This window comes from Apis florea, unplaced genomic scaffold (genome assembly GCF_048593485.1).
Source record: "Apis florea isolate Af1SG1 unplaced genomic scaffold, ASM4859348v1 contig_2201_pilon, whole genome shotgun sequence".
Classification (NCBI taxonomy): domain Eukaryota; kingdom Metazoa; phylum Arthropoda; class Insecta; order Hymenoptera; family Apidae; genus Apis; species Apis florea.
The window spans coordinates 1,296,431-1,310,815 of record NW_028256542.1 but is presented as its reverse complement, the minus strand read 5'-3'; the positions used below and the strand labels follow the sequence as shown (position 1 = coordinate 1,310,815).

Here is a 14,385-nt window from a genome sequence, read left to right as displayed (position 1 = left end):
ATTTCATTAATAATTAAAATGTTTTAATTTCGTGTAACATTATTATATATAACAATATTAAATTACAACAAAATTAACTTTACAATTATAATTGAAATGATATACCGGTAAAATAGTATTCTGTAACAAAATGGTGAAGAACAAGTCCCAATAATCGTAAATAAAATATTAATTTTTCTTAAGTTAAATATTATTACATTTAATTCTAATGTAATCCAATTTAATTCTTTTAAACCTAATGTGACGCTTCTTTGTGAATAATTTGATATGAATATTCAATGGTTTTAGAATCGTAGTATTTTATAATGTTTACATTGTTAGGAGAAGTAAACTTATGGACTTTCGATGATAATATCAATATAAAGAGTACAGACTTTGGTGCATTTCGGTAAAATATATTAATTTATTTGTATTATAAATTATATTAATAATTAAATATATTAATAAAATTAAATAGAAAATATAATATTATAAAATATTTTTATAAAATATTATTATAAGATAATAATTTTATCCATATTTAGCAATTTTTATCATTATTATTTACAATTATTTTTATCATTATTATAATAAACAAATTATATATTGTTATTTTAGATATCACGATAAACGTATTGATCATATACATGAAGAAGGAAAAAAATTTTATTGTCAGAAACGTGGTATGATATATGTCCCAACAAATAAAAAAGGAAATAAATTGAAAGATTCTATTAAATATCTAGAGGTAAAATTGCAATTAAATACTAAAAAGATGTTATACCTATTGTTTTATAATCTTATATTGAATTGATTTTTGTAGGAACAATTAAAAGATAATTCAATTGTATATTGTCAATGGTATAATGATTGTGCTTTACAATTAATGTTAAATAATGCATTATTAATACAAATACAAGTTAATATAGACACTGGTGACATTTGTAAAATAACTTTTGATAAATATCTTATAGGAAAATTATTGGATCATATATCAGATGGTAATTTATTTTTTATATTATACATTTATTTTTATATATTTATATGTTTATTAAGAAACTTCAGTTACTATCTATATTTACAGTGATAATCACTAAAAATTATATTCTTTGCACTTATAATGATAACCAAATAACTATTGTACATTTTACAAGATCAAAAAGACATGTTTTTGATAAAATTAATAAACTTGAACCAAAATTGTCTACAATTGATCTATTTGGTCCTAATGGTCGTAGATTGGATAAAAAAGTTCAGACTAATAAATGTGGAGATTTGGTAATTATATTTATATTAAATTAAAATAAATTATTTTTCATATATTATAATTAATAATTTCTATTATTTATTATTTTTTAATTTTAATATGTAATATATAATATTTATATATTATATTAATAATATATAATATAATATAATTAATAAATTATAAACTGTTATAAATTATAGATATTAATTTGGTGGAAATCTACTATGAATGAAGTTTATCCTTGGAGTCCTGCTGTAAAAGAACATGATCGTGCTAACATACATCTTTATCGTTTAATAGGGTATAAAATTATTTAATTTAATTTTTTAATATTTAATAAACATTTGAATTCTTATTCATACTATATATAATAAAAATGTTTATAAATAACGTATTTTTATTTTTAGAGTAAAATTAGAATTAATTTGTTATATACGTAGTGAATTTGATCCCTTGTGTATAATGTTTGATGTATGCAATGATAACATTATTCATTCTGTAGAACAAAAAGTATCGCGAAAGGTAATAATATTTATTAATAATAATATAATATTAGTTTTTAAATTAAGCATTTTACATCATAAATATAATTTAGGGAGAAGTAACTATAGAATGGCGTACATATGAAGTTTCTCAACAAGATAAACTTCAAAGAATAGCAGTAGTATCTATCCCATTACCTACACATACAAGTTGTGTAAAATTTTCACCAACTCAAGAATTGTTGTTATTATGCTGTATAGATGGTTCTATTATAATTTATGATCAAACTAGAGCTACTACTACTAGTGTAAAAGCAATTTTTGTAAGTTATAAACATATATATAAAATTTAATAACAAAACTAAAAAAGTCATATCTCTAAATTATCCAATTTTTAAGATACCTACATTGGCATCATGGCATAGTGATGGAATAATATTTGTCGTTGGAAATGATAAGGGTCAACTTCAACATTTTGACATTGCTTTAAATTGTATTAAAAGTCAAACATTAAGTGAAGAAGCAGCACAAGCTAATATTCTTGATTTATCTTCGTATTTTAGGTATTATTTTAATTCTTTTTTTTATTAAATTAGTAAAAATTATTAGTAAAGAAATTTATATTTATTTACATTGTAGAATTCAGCCAGCATTATTGTGTATGGAATGGAATAAAAAAAATGATTTAAATTGTTATATTAATTTACATAATCATGGGAATTCTTTATTGTTAATAATTTTTCAACGGTATGAGTTATAAACATTTCTTATAAAATAAATAATAAATAAAAAAAATATTAATATAATATATTAATAGAGGACCTCTTGGTGTTATAAAAATGTTGGAAGGAAATTCTTTCACTGGTGATGTATTAATCAAGAGATATTTATCTTTATCACAAGTTGAACAAGCAACTTCATTATTACTAGCTATGAATTGGGATACTCATTCTCGTGCATGTATGCATGCATTAAATCAGATTGTAAATTATTTATTTAAATTACCACTGACAACAGAACGTGAAAGTAAGATATTTTTTTACGGTTCAGTTATCTTATTTTATGTACTGCAAATAATTTGATTTTCCATCAGATCTCATACAGAATGCTTTGGGTAGTTTTCATGTGCCTATCAAACCAATAAGTCAAGCTATTGAAGAAGAATATGGAGATGAAATAAGAGATTTGACAAGACGTTTTTTCCATCATTTATTAAGGTATTGCATATCTTTATTTTTTAAAAACTATTCATATATAATATATAAAACTAATTTTAAATATTATAGGTATCATATGTTTGAAAAAGCTTTTAGGCTTGCTATAGACTTAAATGATCATGATCTTTTTATGGATATACATTTTTATGCATTAGTTGTAAATGATACAGCAATGGCAACTGCAGCAAAAGAAAATGCCGAACGTATATTAAGTCGATCAAACAGCTGCAATAGTTCACGTAAGAATTATATAATTAAATATTTTACAGAAAATTTTATTTTATAAATTATTATGTACAAAGAAACTGAAAATTTCAGATTCTACATGTTCTAGAGCATCCTGTTCAATTTGTTCTTATTCATTAAGTGACAAAGGAGAAGAATCTTGCAGTGATGAAAGTGAAAATTTTTCAAAAGAAAATCAGACTGATACAAAACAATTGAAAAATCATAATTATAAGAAAGACTCCAATAATCAAATTCCACCCTTACCAGTTCTCCATCCATATCCTCTTCATAAAAATCTGTTATCCACATCATTTACAGATGTATCATCTGATGCAAAAACTGACTGTAATTTAGAAACATCTTTCAATATGCCTAACAGTACTTTTGTCACAACTTCTTTCAATCATTCATCACATCTTTCGTTCTCAAATACATTTCTTACATCAACATCTTTTAACAAACCACTGTATAAAATTCATACAAATTCAATACCAGTATCTACAATGTCTTCTAATAATTCACAATCTTTCAATAATATTTCTGATGATTTAATGACAACTTCATTTGGAAGTTTATCTTTAAATGAACGAAAAACTGGAATATCTAATCGATTTAATGAAAACTCTGTAGATACTGCATTAAACAAAGTTTTATGTGGTGAAATGCAATTTTCTCTTGATGATATATCTAATAATGCAACAACAAATTTACAAGAAAACAGCTTTATGTCAACTCCTTTTAATAATCCAACATATGAATCAGTTACATCAGATGTTTCTTCTTCTGATTTATTAAGATCTTCATTAGATAATATAGATAATAATATTATGTCTACATCTTTCAGTACAGTTGGTATGGATACCTCAAATTCATATGATAATTCTTTTAATGATTTAGTTACTACTAAATCTGACTCAAATATTGCTTCATCTCCTTTAAAAAGCATAAGATCATCTGTTATAATGAATGATATTGTGTCTAAAACACTTCCTGATTCTATTGTAATAAATAAATCAACATCTAATTTTCATAACAATCATAGTAATTTTGCCTCTACTTCATTTAATTTTCTTGAAAATCAAGTACAAGATTCTGACAATAGTAATTTAAAAAATTTTAATAGTGAAGATAATTCTAATATGAAATTACAACAATCTATCTTAGCAAAAAAAGTGGATTTTAATATTCCACCACCACCTTCTTTAACAAATTCATTTACAAATTATTTTCAGGGTCTTCCAAAAAAAAATCTTCGTTTATCTAGAAGTACATCTGGATTAGCAGATATTGATGAGTCTGTTAGAAAATTTTCATTTACTAAAACAAGAAATGTCAATTCATATTTATTACAAAAACAAAATTCAGCATCTAATATTTTACAAGATCAATTTAAATATAGCAATATTAAATCTTCTAGATACAAATTTAATTATGATTTTGATTGCATTTCACTTCATGGAAGTTGTGATAATATTGATATGCATTCCTCTACTAATAATTTGAGATTAAGTAATTCACAATTTTCTGCTCCTTATGATATACAAAACAAATTTGAAAGACATTCAAAATTAGTATTATCACAAAATGGTACAAATACTAGTGTTAATAAAGAATCTAAGATATCTTCTAACATTCCACCTCTACCTGTTATATCATCTCCTATATCTAATTCTATATCCTGTACTTCCTTTTCTACCTTCACAGATACAACATTAGCAACAAATGAAAAACCAAAGGTTAAATTTTCAGATACAGTAACTCATATATTAGTACCTGGTACAGTAAGTATAATTATATGTATGTAAATAATATATTAAAAATCAATCAATAATTAATAATATATCATATTTATTCTATTATGTTATATATATGTTTATTCTTTATCAAATATGATAGGGGCAATCACATAAACAAAAACGTTCTACAATTAATCAAATACATTTAACTGATCCCAAACGTGAGTTAGCAGAAAGCCTTCCATTGTGCCTTGGAAATGAAGATTATCTTAAAGATTTTCAACCATTATCAAGTGAGTAATGTTATTTAATAATCATAATATTTTTCAAATATATATTATTTTTTAGAAGAAGATATTAATGATAAAATAAAGGAATCTTCAAGACCAGAAGAAAGTTCAAAAATAAAAGTTGTACACTTTGGTTTATTATGAAAAAAAAAAGGTTAAAATTCAAATATGAAAAAAATATACATATATACATATATACTTTTGTATTGTACATAATTTTTAAGCAATAAAAGCTATTTTTGGATTTTATTATTAAAATGTTTATATCTTATTACATGAATTATGAAATTATGATTCATTTGTGTTATTAATTTGCATGCAAAATATTTTTTTTAAATTACAATATTAAACAAGCTATACATTCTTACATAATCAATATTAAATTTTTTATTATTAATCTTTTGTTTTATCTTTTGTCAATTCTTCTAATTCTGCTTTGAGATCAAGTAATTCCTTATTTGGAATTAAACATTTCTTTTTTAGAATTGGATCATATTCATGTATAGATAATGAAACACCTTCAGGTAATGTTGATTCTAATATCCTAATAAGAATAGGACATATTACAGATGACACATTTGATATTTGTATATCTCTCTCATAAATTTTTAAATGATATTCAGCATCAATTATTGTACTATTTTTTTTAAATTTTTTTATTTTAAATTCTTTATGTGGAAAGGCAAAACTATAAAAATAAATATGTTACTAAAATAATATTAAATAATTTATTATAAAAAAATTATCATTAATATTACCTGTCATCAATAGTAATATCAAGTACCTTTGCTATTTTATGAATAAAACTTTGATAACTTTCAAGTAGAGAATATTTATATCCTTTAATTTGTATATTTAAAACAGGATAAGTTGGTATTTCAAATTCTTTTTTCTATAATAATAAAAATAAGTTGATATCAGCATGATATAAATATAATTATACAAGTTATAATATATATTAATATAATATATAATTATATAATATATAAATATATAATTATACAAAGTATAATTTTACAATATAAAAATAATATAAACATTTACCTTTAGATATGGCGGTTCATATATACCATAAAATCTTATTCCTTTCTTAAATAGCGGATATCGATAATATGTTGTAATCTATATATAATTTCATTTTATTCTCAAATAAATCATGATAAATAATATATTTTTATTTAATAATATATATACATAACCTTATTTTAAGCAATATACAATTACCTGTTTAAGAACGCTTAATATCATTTTGTATTGAATGAAATTAATATTGAAAAATATTGTTTAATCTTCAATAGATAATTTTAATTTTTACTATTTATTACAATTAAATTGTATCATAGTTAATAATTAAATAGTATATGAATGTAATAATCACATATACATATAATACATACACTATTGACTAACACATCCATATATCTAAGAAAAATTTTTACATAAATCAAAATTAAAATATAAATATTGTTTACAAATATAAATTAAACATAATATTAATATATAATTGTTGCATTTTCAAAAGATTCAATTTTTATTTTAAATGTTATTTTTTATTTATTTTAAAAATTAGAATTATATGATAAAAATATTTAAGTATAAAATTTCAATGTTTTAAAAATATTTATTTTTAAAATAATTTTATTTTAAATAAAAAATTTATTAATAACATTATTGTAAATATATCTTATTTATGTATTCTTATCAATTATATAGTTATATTTTATTATTTAATTAATTGACAAAAATTTATTACAATTATCATTGAAATTCTGTCTTTTTTTACAATTCTATTAATATAGTAAACAATTCAAGAATTAAAAATATTAGATTTTCCTTGTTGAATTTTCATATCATTGATGCTATGAACAACCAATAATTGCACTAGTACAATCAAGATATTTTCGTAAGATTAAAACAAGATTTTAGACGTGTAATATGTGTTTATGAAATATGCAATTCAAAACAGTGATTTAAATATTTTTATCGAATATACAAATGTATTATTTAAATAAAAAATGGATATCGAAACTGAAAATGTTATAAATCTTGTATTTCCAAATGGTATACCAGGTAATATATTTTTATTTTTTCGTTAAAAACATATTCAATATGTTATAATATATTTGCATTGTTTATTTAAAATTAATCTTTAATTAAAAATATGCATATATTGTACTTTTAGAATCATGGAAAGAAAATCCGGATTTTTATCAATATTTATCAAAACTTGGTGGTTATGATGTTGATCAACTTAGTAAGATAATTTTTTTCTTATATTTCTTAATTAATTTTATTAAAATCAGAATTTAAATATTATATTTTTTTAGATAAAGAACCTAATCATTTAGATGATGAGAAAACTTCAGTATTACAAACTACACAAGATTTAGTGTTTGCAAATTATAAAACTTTTGTTCAAACTGCAGAAAGTTCTAGAGAAATATTTAAACAAGTAATAATATTATAGATTTTAATATTTTTTATAATATTAATATATTTAATATAATATATTAAATAATAAATACATATATATAATAAAATACACAATAATAAAAATATGTTATTTAATTTTAAGTTCAATGAAACTGAAAATCGACTTGATGGGCTTGTACAAAAAATACCTAAATTTGTGGAAAAGTGCCAATCATTTTGTGATACATCAAAAGACATAAATACACATAGAAGAATAAATAGCTTGACATTAACAAGAAATGCAGAATTACTTGAAGTACTTGAAATGCCTCAATTAATGGAATCTTGTTTAAGGAGTAATCAATATAATGAAGCATTAGAATTATCTCAATATGCTCGTCAATTAGGAACTAAACATGGAGATATTCCAATCATATCGGTATGATTTAACATGCTTATAAAATATAAAAAACATGTTTCATTTTGTTTATTAACAATTTAGTCCATAGTGGCAGAAATTGAAAGTAGTTGGTCTGGTATGGTAGGACAAGTTGTTGGTTCATTAAGGGGAGACTTACCACTTGCAAGATGTCTACAACTTGTTGGATTATTACGATCAATGGATGCTTTTACAGAACCAGAATTACGTATTAAATTTTTACAAGCTCGTGATAGTTGGCTTCAAAGTCTTTTGACTGCTATACCTAAAGATGATTGTAAGTTAATTTAATAAGTATGAAACATTATTAAATAGACAATTTAATAATATTTGATATTTTTATTTAGCTAATCTTCATATCACAAAAACGATAGAATTATCAAGAATATATTTATTTAATATAATAACACAGTATAAAGCTATGTTTAATGATGATGAACCTGGAAGAGATTTAACAGTGAATGAATGTGCTATATTTTATCATTGGATTGAAGAAAAGGTATAATGAATATTTATTTAAAATATAATGAATATTGATTATATATATTTAATATAATTTTATTATTTTTTTCTTTTTTAGATATCACAATTTTTAATGACTTTAGAACAAGATTTACCTGGTGTAACATCAATAGATTCTATTTTGGGTCAATGTACATATTTTGGTTTATCATTTGGTAGAGTAGGTGTTGATTTTACTGGTCGAATGTGCGATATATTTGTACGTGTTATCGGAGAAAAATTTGAAACTAGTGTTCGCAAAACTACAAAAAAATTTGAAAAAGATATGGAGTCATTTACATTAATTAATAAAATACAAAAGACAAATATTAAAATGACTAATACAATTAAATCAGTAAGTAAATATTTGTTTTTATATTTTTTTTTTTTGCATATTAATAATATGAATAAAAATTACGGATTAATTTTATAGGAAAATCCACCAGAACAATTGGTAGAATTTTATCCTTTAGCCGAATATTGTAATGGTCTTATATCAGCTTTCAACGAAATACGACTTTGTCCACCAATAGCACTTTCTGTTTTTTGTACAAAAATTTTACAAGAATCTTTACAAAATGTAGTAAAATCAATATTAGTTTTTTATAAACAAGAACAGCAAGTAAGTGTATATTTTTAATTTATAATTTAATTAAATCTATATTTGTAATATTATTTTATTTTTCAGGCTTTTGCAGCTCCAGAAAGAGAAAATATGCTCAAATTTATAGAATGTTTAAGTGAACAATTAATTCCTTATGTACAGTATTGTATTCATGCTATTTTTCCTCCAAACCAAAGTGCAATTCATTTAGGAATTTCAGAAAATTTATTACAAGCAGAGGTATAAAATTTTACAATATTAAATATAATATATTTAATAATATATTTATTATAAAATATATATATTTTATAATAATAAATTTATTATAAAATAGTATATTAATAATATATAGATGTAAAAAAAATAAATATATTTTTTTTTCAGGGAATAACATATTTAAACAGAGATATCATTTTGGAACCTTTGGCTTCTTTATTACCAATTCAAAAAAATCTACCAATCTCTAATGTACAATCATTAATGTTACATAAAACTTCTGAAATATCGTCATTTGAAAATACAGAGATAGATACAACCACTTCACAGTTAAAAAAATTGAAAATGTCAGAATCACTTTTAGTTACAGAACAAGAAACTGATTTACAAGAAGAAAAGATACTTTTAACTGAAGATAGTAAAATTCTTGCAAATAATTCAAGTACTGATGGTGAAAATCAAAATAGGTAATTGTTAATTTTTGTTCCTTTATATGTTATTGTATACAAAAATCTTGTAAATAAAAACATAATTTTTTAAATGAATTATATGCACATAATACTTATTTCCTTATAAATATAAATTAATAATACTTAATATTGTTAAATAAATATTTTCTTTTTATTTAATTATATATTTAAGTAATGAAATTATAATAATGAAAAATATAAAATTATTAAAAATTGATATGTATATCAAATTATTGAAACAAATTTATTTTATTATTTATATAAATTTATGCAAAAAAACAATTATAATATTTTATTAATGTTAAATATTTAAAATATTTATTTACTACATTTTAACTTTTATATATATTTTATATATATTTTGTGATTTATAATTGTATATGCATAACTATGTAATTGAATTATTAAAAATATTTTTTTCATTTGTATTATTTTGAGTATTCATTTGTTGTATATGTTAATTTTATTAATTATAATTAAAAAATAATATAATGATTTTAAAAGATGATGCTATTGGATTTGAAAGTTTATAAAATTTTGAAGTTCCATTACATTAACTTTTCATATATACTATTACGAGATACACAATAGATCAATTTGATATATTTTTATTTTTTATATCTCGGAAACATTAAGAGTCGTTTATTTTAATATTATTTTTTTTTATATTATCGATTTAGAATAAAATTGCAATCGTTAAAATTAAAACTAAATTTTAAACCAAATAAGACAAGGAAAGTAAATGTTAAGAGAAAGATAGAGATAAAGTAAAAATTATGGAATCAGTGCCATCTTCAGAGTGCCGCAAATGAAACTCATAAATAAAAAGAAAAGAATAAATATAGAATAAGAATTATCCATTAACGCCATCTCTTAGTGCCAAAGATAAAAAGTAAGATAAGAATTAAGGATTAGCGCTATCTCTTGAGTAATTTTAGAAAAAATGTTTCTATAAACATTCAAGAGATGGCACTAATGATTAATTCTTATCTTATCTCTATCTTTCTCTTATTATTTTCTATCCTTTATTTATGAGTTTCTTTTGCGGCACTCTGGAGATGGCGCTGATTCCACAATTTTTACTCTATCTCTGTCCTTTTCTCACTATATGCTTTTCTTTTTTATACTTGTTTTCTAAAATTTATCTGCTTAAAAAACAATTCCGATATATTTTATCATGTAATTTGATTATTTTTTACTATACATTTATTAACTATTATTTATATATCAAAAAGTATATAAATAAGTACATTTATTTTTATATTGTGCGTACTAATTGATTTTCCACGTGTTTCTGTTTTTCAGGTTTTCTTCAAATTATATATATTTGAATATAATAACTTTGTAATATTAATTATATTAATATTAATATTATAAAAACTATGGCAAAGAAGAAACATAGTAATTTAAGTATATGGAAACCATTAAAATTAGAAGGTTCTGTATTTTCGGGTAATGTTGAGGATTTAATTGGTATTGAGGAATTAACTGATTATAAATTGGAAAAAGAGAATAACAAAACAAAAATTGTAATTTACAATGACAAAAATGATAAGAAGGAACTTAAGGTAAAATAAGAAACATATTTTTCAATAATATGAATTTTTAATCCATTTTAATTATTAATTATCAATTATAATTTTTATTATTATTGAAAATATATTATTTAATAATTTATGATATATATGAGTATTTTATGTATATATATATATATATTTATTTATAATAGATTTCACGAAAACATAAACATTCCAATAAATGGTTGGAAAATGACATAGACGTTACTGAACCATTATTAAAGAAAACTAAAAAAATAAAACTTAAAGAAAAAAAGATTAAAGAAAAAAATGATAAAGAAATAAAAAAAGAATTATCTCCAAGAAATGATTTAGATATTAATTCTAATAATGATAATCAATTTTTTATGAATGAATGTAACGAGAATAAAAATTATATATATGATATTGATGCCCAACAATGGCAAATATTAGGTGTATCCACTCCTATAATAAAGGCATTAAAAGATCAACAATTTTATCAACCAACTCCTATACAAGCATTAACTTTGCCAGCAGCAATATTAGGTCATAGAGATATATTAGGTGCTGCTGAAACAGGTAGTGGTAAAACATTAGCATTTGGAATTCCAATTATAAATGGTATTTTGGAATTAAAAAATAAGCAATGTGATCAGTTAAATGTAAAATCTGAAAAAGAAAAAAATAAAATTATTGAGAACAAAGGTTGGATATGCTCTGAAAATAAAATAGTAGAAATTGATAATAGCTCATCTGAATCTGATTATGAAGAAGATATTGATAGTGTTAATGAAAACAGTATAGGTTGTGTACGTGTAATTAATAATATAAAATTTAATGAAACAAATACAGAAAATTATATGGAAAAACCACTATATGCCTTAATATTGACTCCAACTCGTGAGTTAGCTATTCAAATTAAGGATCATTTGACTAAAGCAGCAAAATATGTAGATATTAAAGTAAGACTTGATAAATAATATTGAAAATTGTTTAAATATTAATTATTAAGTTTTAAATTATTAATATTGATATTTGTATTTAGATAGCTGTAGTATTAGGAGGAATGGCAGCTGTTAAACAAGAAAGAATATTAAGTAAAGGTCCTGAAATTGTAATTGCAACACCTGGTAGATTATGGGAATTGATACAGTATGGTAATTCACATCTTTGTAAAGTGGATTCTATTAAGTAAGTTTCATTAAATATTTTATTTAAATTAATGATCTATTTCAAATACATACAATACATATCATTGAAATAATGTTATCCAACAGATATTTGGTTATTGATGAAACAGATAGAATGTTAGAAAAAGGACATTTCCAAGAATTGCAACAATTATTGGAAAAAATAAATACAAATGAAAAAAGATTGAGGGAAAGACAAACATTTGTATTTTCTGCTACGTTAACTATGGTACATGATATTCCAGAGTATTTACAAAAAAAAAAAAGAAAACATATTAAAAGCAAAATAAAAAAGCTTACACCTGATCAAAAACTAGAAAAAATTATGGAATTAGTAGGCATAAAGAATCCAAAAATTATCGATTTAACAAAAAAATCAGGTTTTTTTTCAAAATTTTTTTATCATATAATTAAAAATAATGCATTTGATATAACATAATTAAAATTATTTTTTAGGCATTACCGCTAATTTAACGGAATGCAGAATAGCTTGTACAATAGATCATAAAGATTATTATCTTTATTATTTTTTGAAAAGATATACTGGTAGAACATTGGTATTTTGTAACAGTATTGGTTGCGTAAAACGGTTAAGTACTCTTTTTGGAATTCTTGATTGTAAACCTTTACCGTTACATGCAAGTATGCAGCAAAGACAACGATTAAAAAATCTTGAAAGGTAAATATTATTTAATATATATAATTTTGAAATAATGAAAAAGAACAGATTTCAGACGGATGAAAATGGATTATTAATAGCTACTGATGTAGCTGCAAGAGGTTTGGATATTCCAAATATTGAACATGTAGTACATTATCAAGTTCCTAGAACAAGTGAGGTATGTATAAGTAGATATAACAAAATTTTAATTATGTGTAAACTGATTGAACATTTGTTATCAAATATAATATTATTAAATATATTTGACAATTTAAGTTTTATAATTATTGTTTAGAGTTATGTACATAGAAGTGGCAGAACAGCAAGAGCAGAGAAAAATGGCATAACAGTACTTATGATGGAACCTTCTGAAAAACAATATTATAGTAAATTATGTAAAACACTTGGTCGCAGTAAGTAAATAAATTAAGTTGTGACATGATATTTTCACTTTTAATATCACATATTTTTTATAGTGTATTTATAAAATATAATAATGTATTTATTATACAATAATTTTAATTTTAGCGGAAGATTTACCTATGTTTCCTGTAATAGATAAACTATTAGTTGCTGTAAAAGAGAGAGTTGATATTGCTCGAGAAATTGATAAATTGGAATTGAAATGTCGTAGAGATAATTCACAAAAGGGTTGGTTACGTAAAGCAATTGAAGATATGGATTTGGTTTTAGAGGAGGACGAAGAGTAAGATTTTTCAAATTCAATAATAATTATTAATATTCGTTTTCTTTTGTGAAAATAATTTTATTTTACAGAGATTTAGAGTTAAGAATAAAAGAACAAGCAGATTTAAAACATCAATTAAAAATAAAAAAACGTCAATTAACATCACTTATGTCAAAACTGCTATTTCCAAAAGGATTTTCTGGAAAATATCCCGATGTTAATATTGAACTTAAATTAAATGAGGACAATCAAAAAGCTGTTGATGTAATGAAAAAAGTTATAGAAGAAATTCCGAAAAAAAAGAAAGAAAGAAATAAAAAATCTAATACATCTTTTAAAACAGCTTCTTATAAAAGTAAGGCTTTAAAGAAAAAAAATAGAAAGAAAATGTAATATACATTTTTCAGTAAAATAAAAGGCAATAAGTATAAATAAATGTTTCATAAATTTTTTTTATAAATCTGTTTTATTCTTTGCATCTTGTT

The 14,385-nt window shown here is 21.9% G+C and overlaps 4 protein-coding genes across 4 annotated transcripts; 3 read left to right on the top strand and 1 right to left on the bottom strand.

Annotated features, from left to right (window-relative positions):
• The first annotated feature begins 109 nt into the window (after positions 1-109).
• Positions 110-5,439, top strand: frtz (WD repeat-containing and planar cell polarity effector protein fritz). The gene is made up of 15 exons (XM_012483470.3): positions 110-388; positions 598-727; positions 803-980; positions 1,064-1,257; positions 1,429-1,529; positions 1,636-1,750; positions 1,824-2,033; positions 2,110-2,273; positions 2,350-2,457; positions 2,528-2,736; positions 2,804-2,927; positions 2,997-3,166; positions 3,246-4,936; positions 5,052-5,184; positions 5,240-5,439. The coding sequence occupies exons 1-15, from the start codon at positions 306-308 to the stop codon at positions 5,323-5,325; spliced, it is 3,696 nt and encodes a 1,231-aa protein (XP_012338924.1). The 5' UTR covers positions 110-305; the 3' UTR covers positions 5,326-5,439.
• Positions 5,370-7,241, bottom strand: mRpL48 (mitochondrial ribosomal protein L48). Its single transcript, XM_012483474.3, has 4 exons — positions 6,406-7,241; positions 6,226-6,303; positions 5,940-6,073; positions 5,370-5,869 (listed from the first exon to the last, which is right to left on the bottom strand). Exons 1-4 carry the CDS (start codon positions 6,427-6,429, stop codon positions 5,575-5,577), a joined length of 531 nt encoding a protein of 176 aa, XP_012338928.1. The 5' UTR covers positions 6,430-7,241; the 3' UTR covers positions 5,370-5,574.
• Positions 7,043-9,898, top strand: Cog8 (conserved oligomeric Golgi complex subunit 8). Its single transcript, XM_003691445.4, has 10 exons — positions 7,043-7,251; positions 7,364-7,435; positions 7,509-7,633; positions 7,757-8,032; positions 8,096-8,309; positions 8,380-8,531; positions 8,613-8,888; positions 8,967-9,155; positions 9,222-9,377; positions 9,522-9,898. The coding sequence occupies exons 1-10, from the start codon at positions 7,197-7,199 to the stop codon at positions 9,822-9,824; spliced, it is 1,818 nt and encodes a 605-aa protein (XP_003691493.2). The 5' UTR covers positions 7,043-7,196; the 3' UTR covers positions 9,825-9,898.
• Positions 9,899-10,854: 956 nt separating this feature from the next.
• LOC100865940 (ATP-dependent RNA helicase DDX24) lies at positions 10,855-14,336 on the top strand. Its single transcript, XM_086917470.1, has 10 exons — positions 10,855-11,002; positions 11,129-11,391; positions 11,553-12,323; positions 12,407-12,552; positions 12,639-12,931; positions 13,008-13,230; positions 13,279-13,390; positions 13,508-13,625; positions 13,741-13,918; positions 13,990-14,336. The coding sequence occupies exons 2-10, from the start codon at positions 11,206-11,208 to the stop codon at positions 14,291-14,293; spliced, it is 2,331 nt and encodes a 776-aa protein (XP_086773596.1). The 5' UTR covers positions 10,855-11,002; positions 11,129-11,205; the 3' UTR covers positions 14,294-14,336.
• Positions 14,337-14,385: the final 49 nt, after the last annotated feature.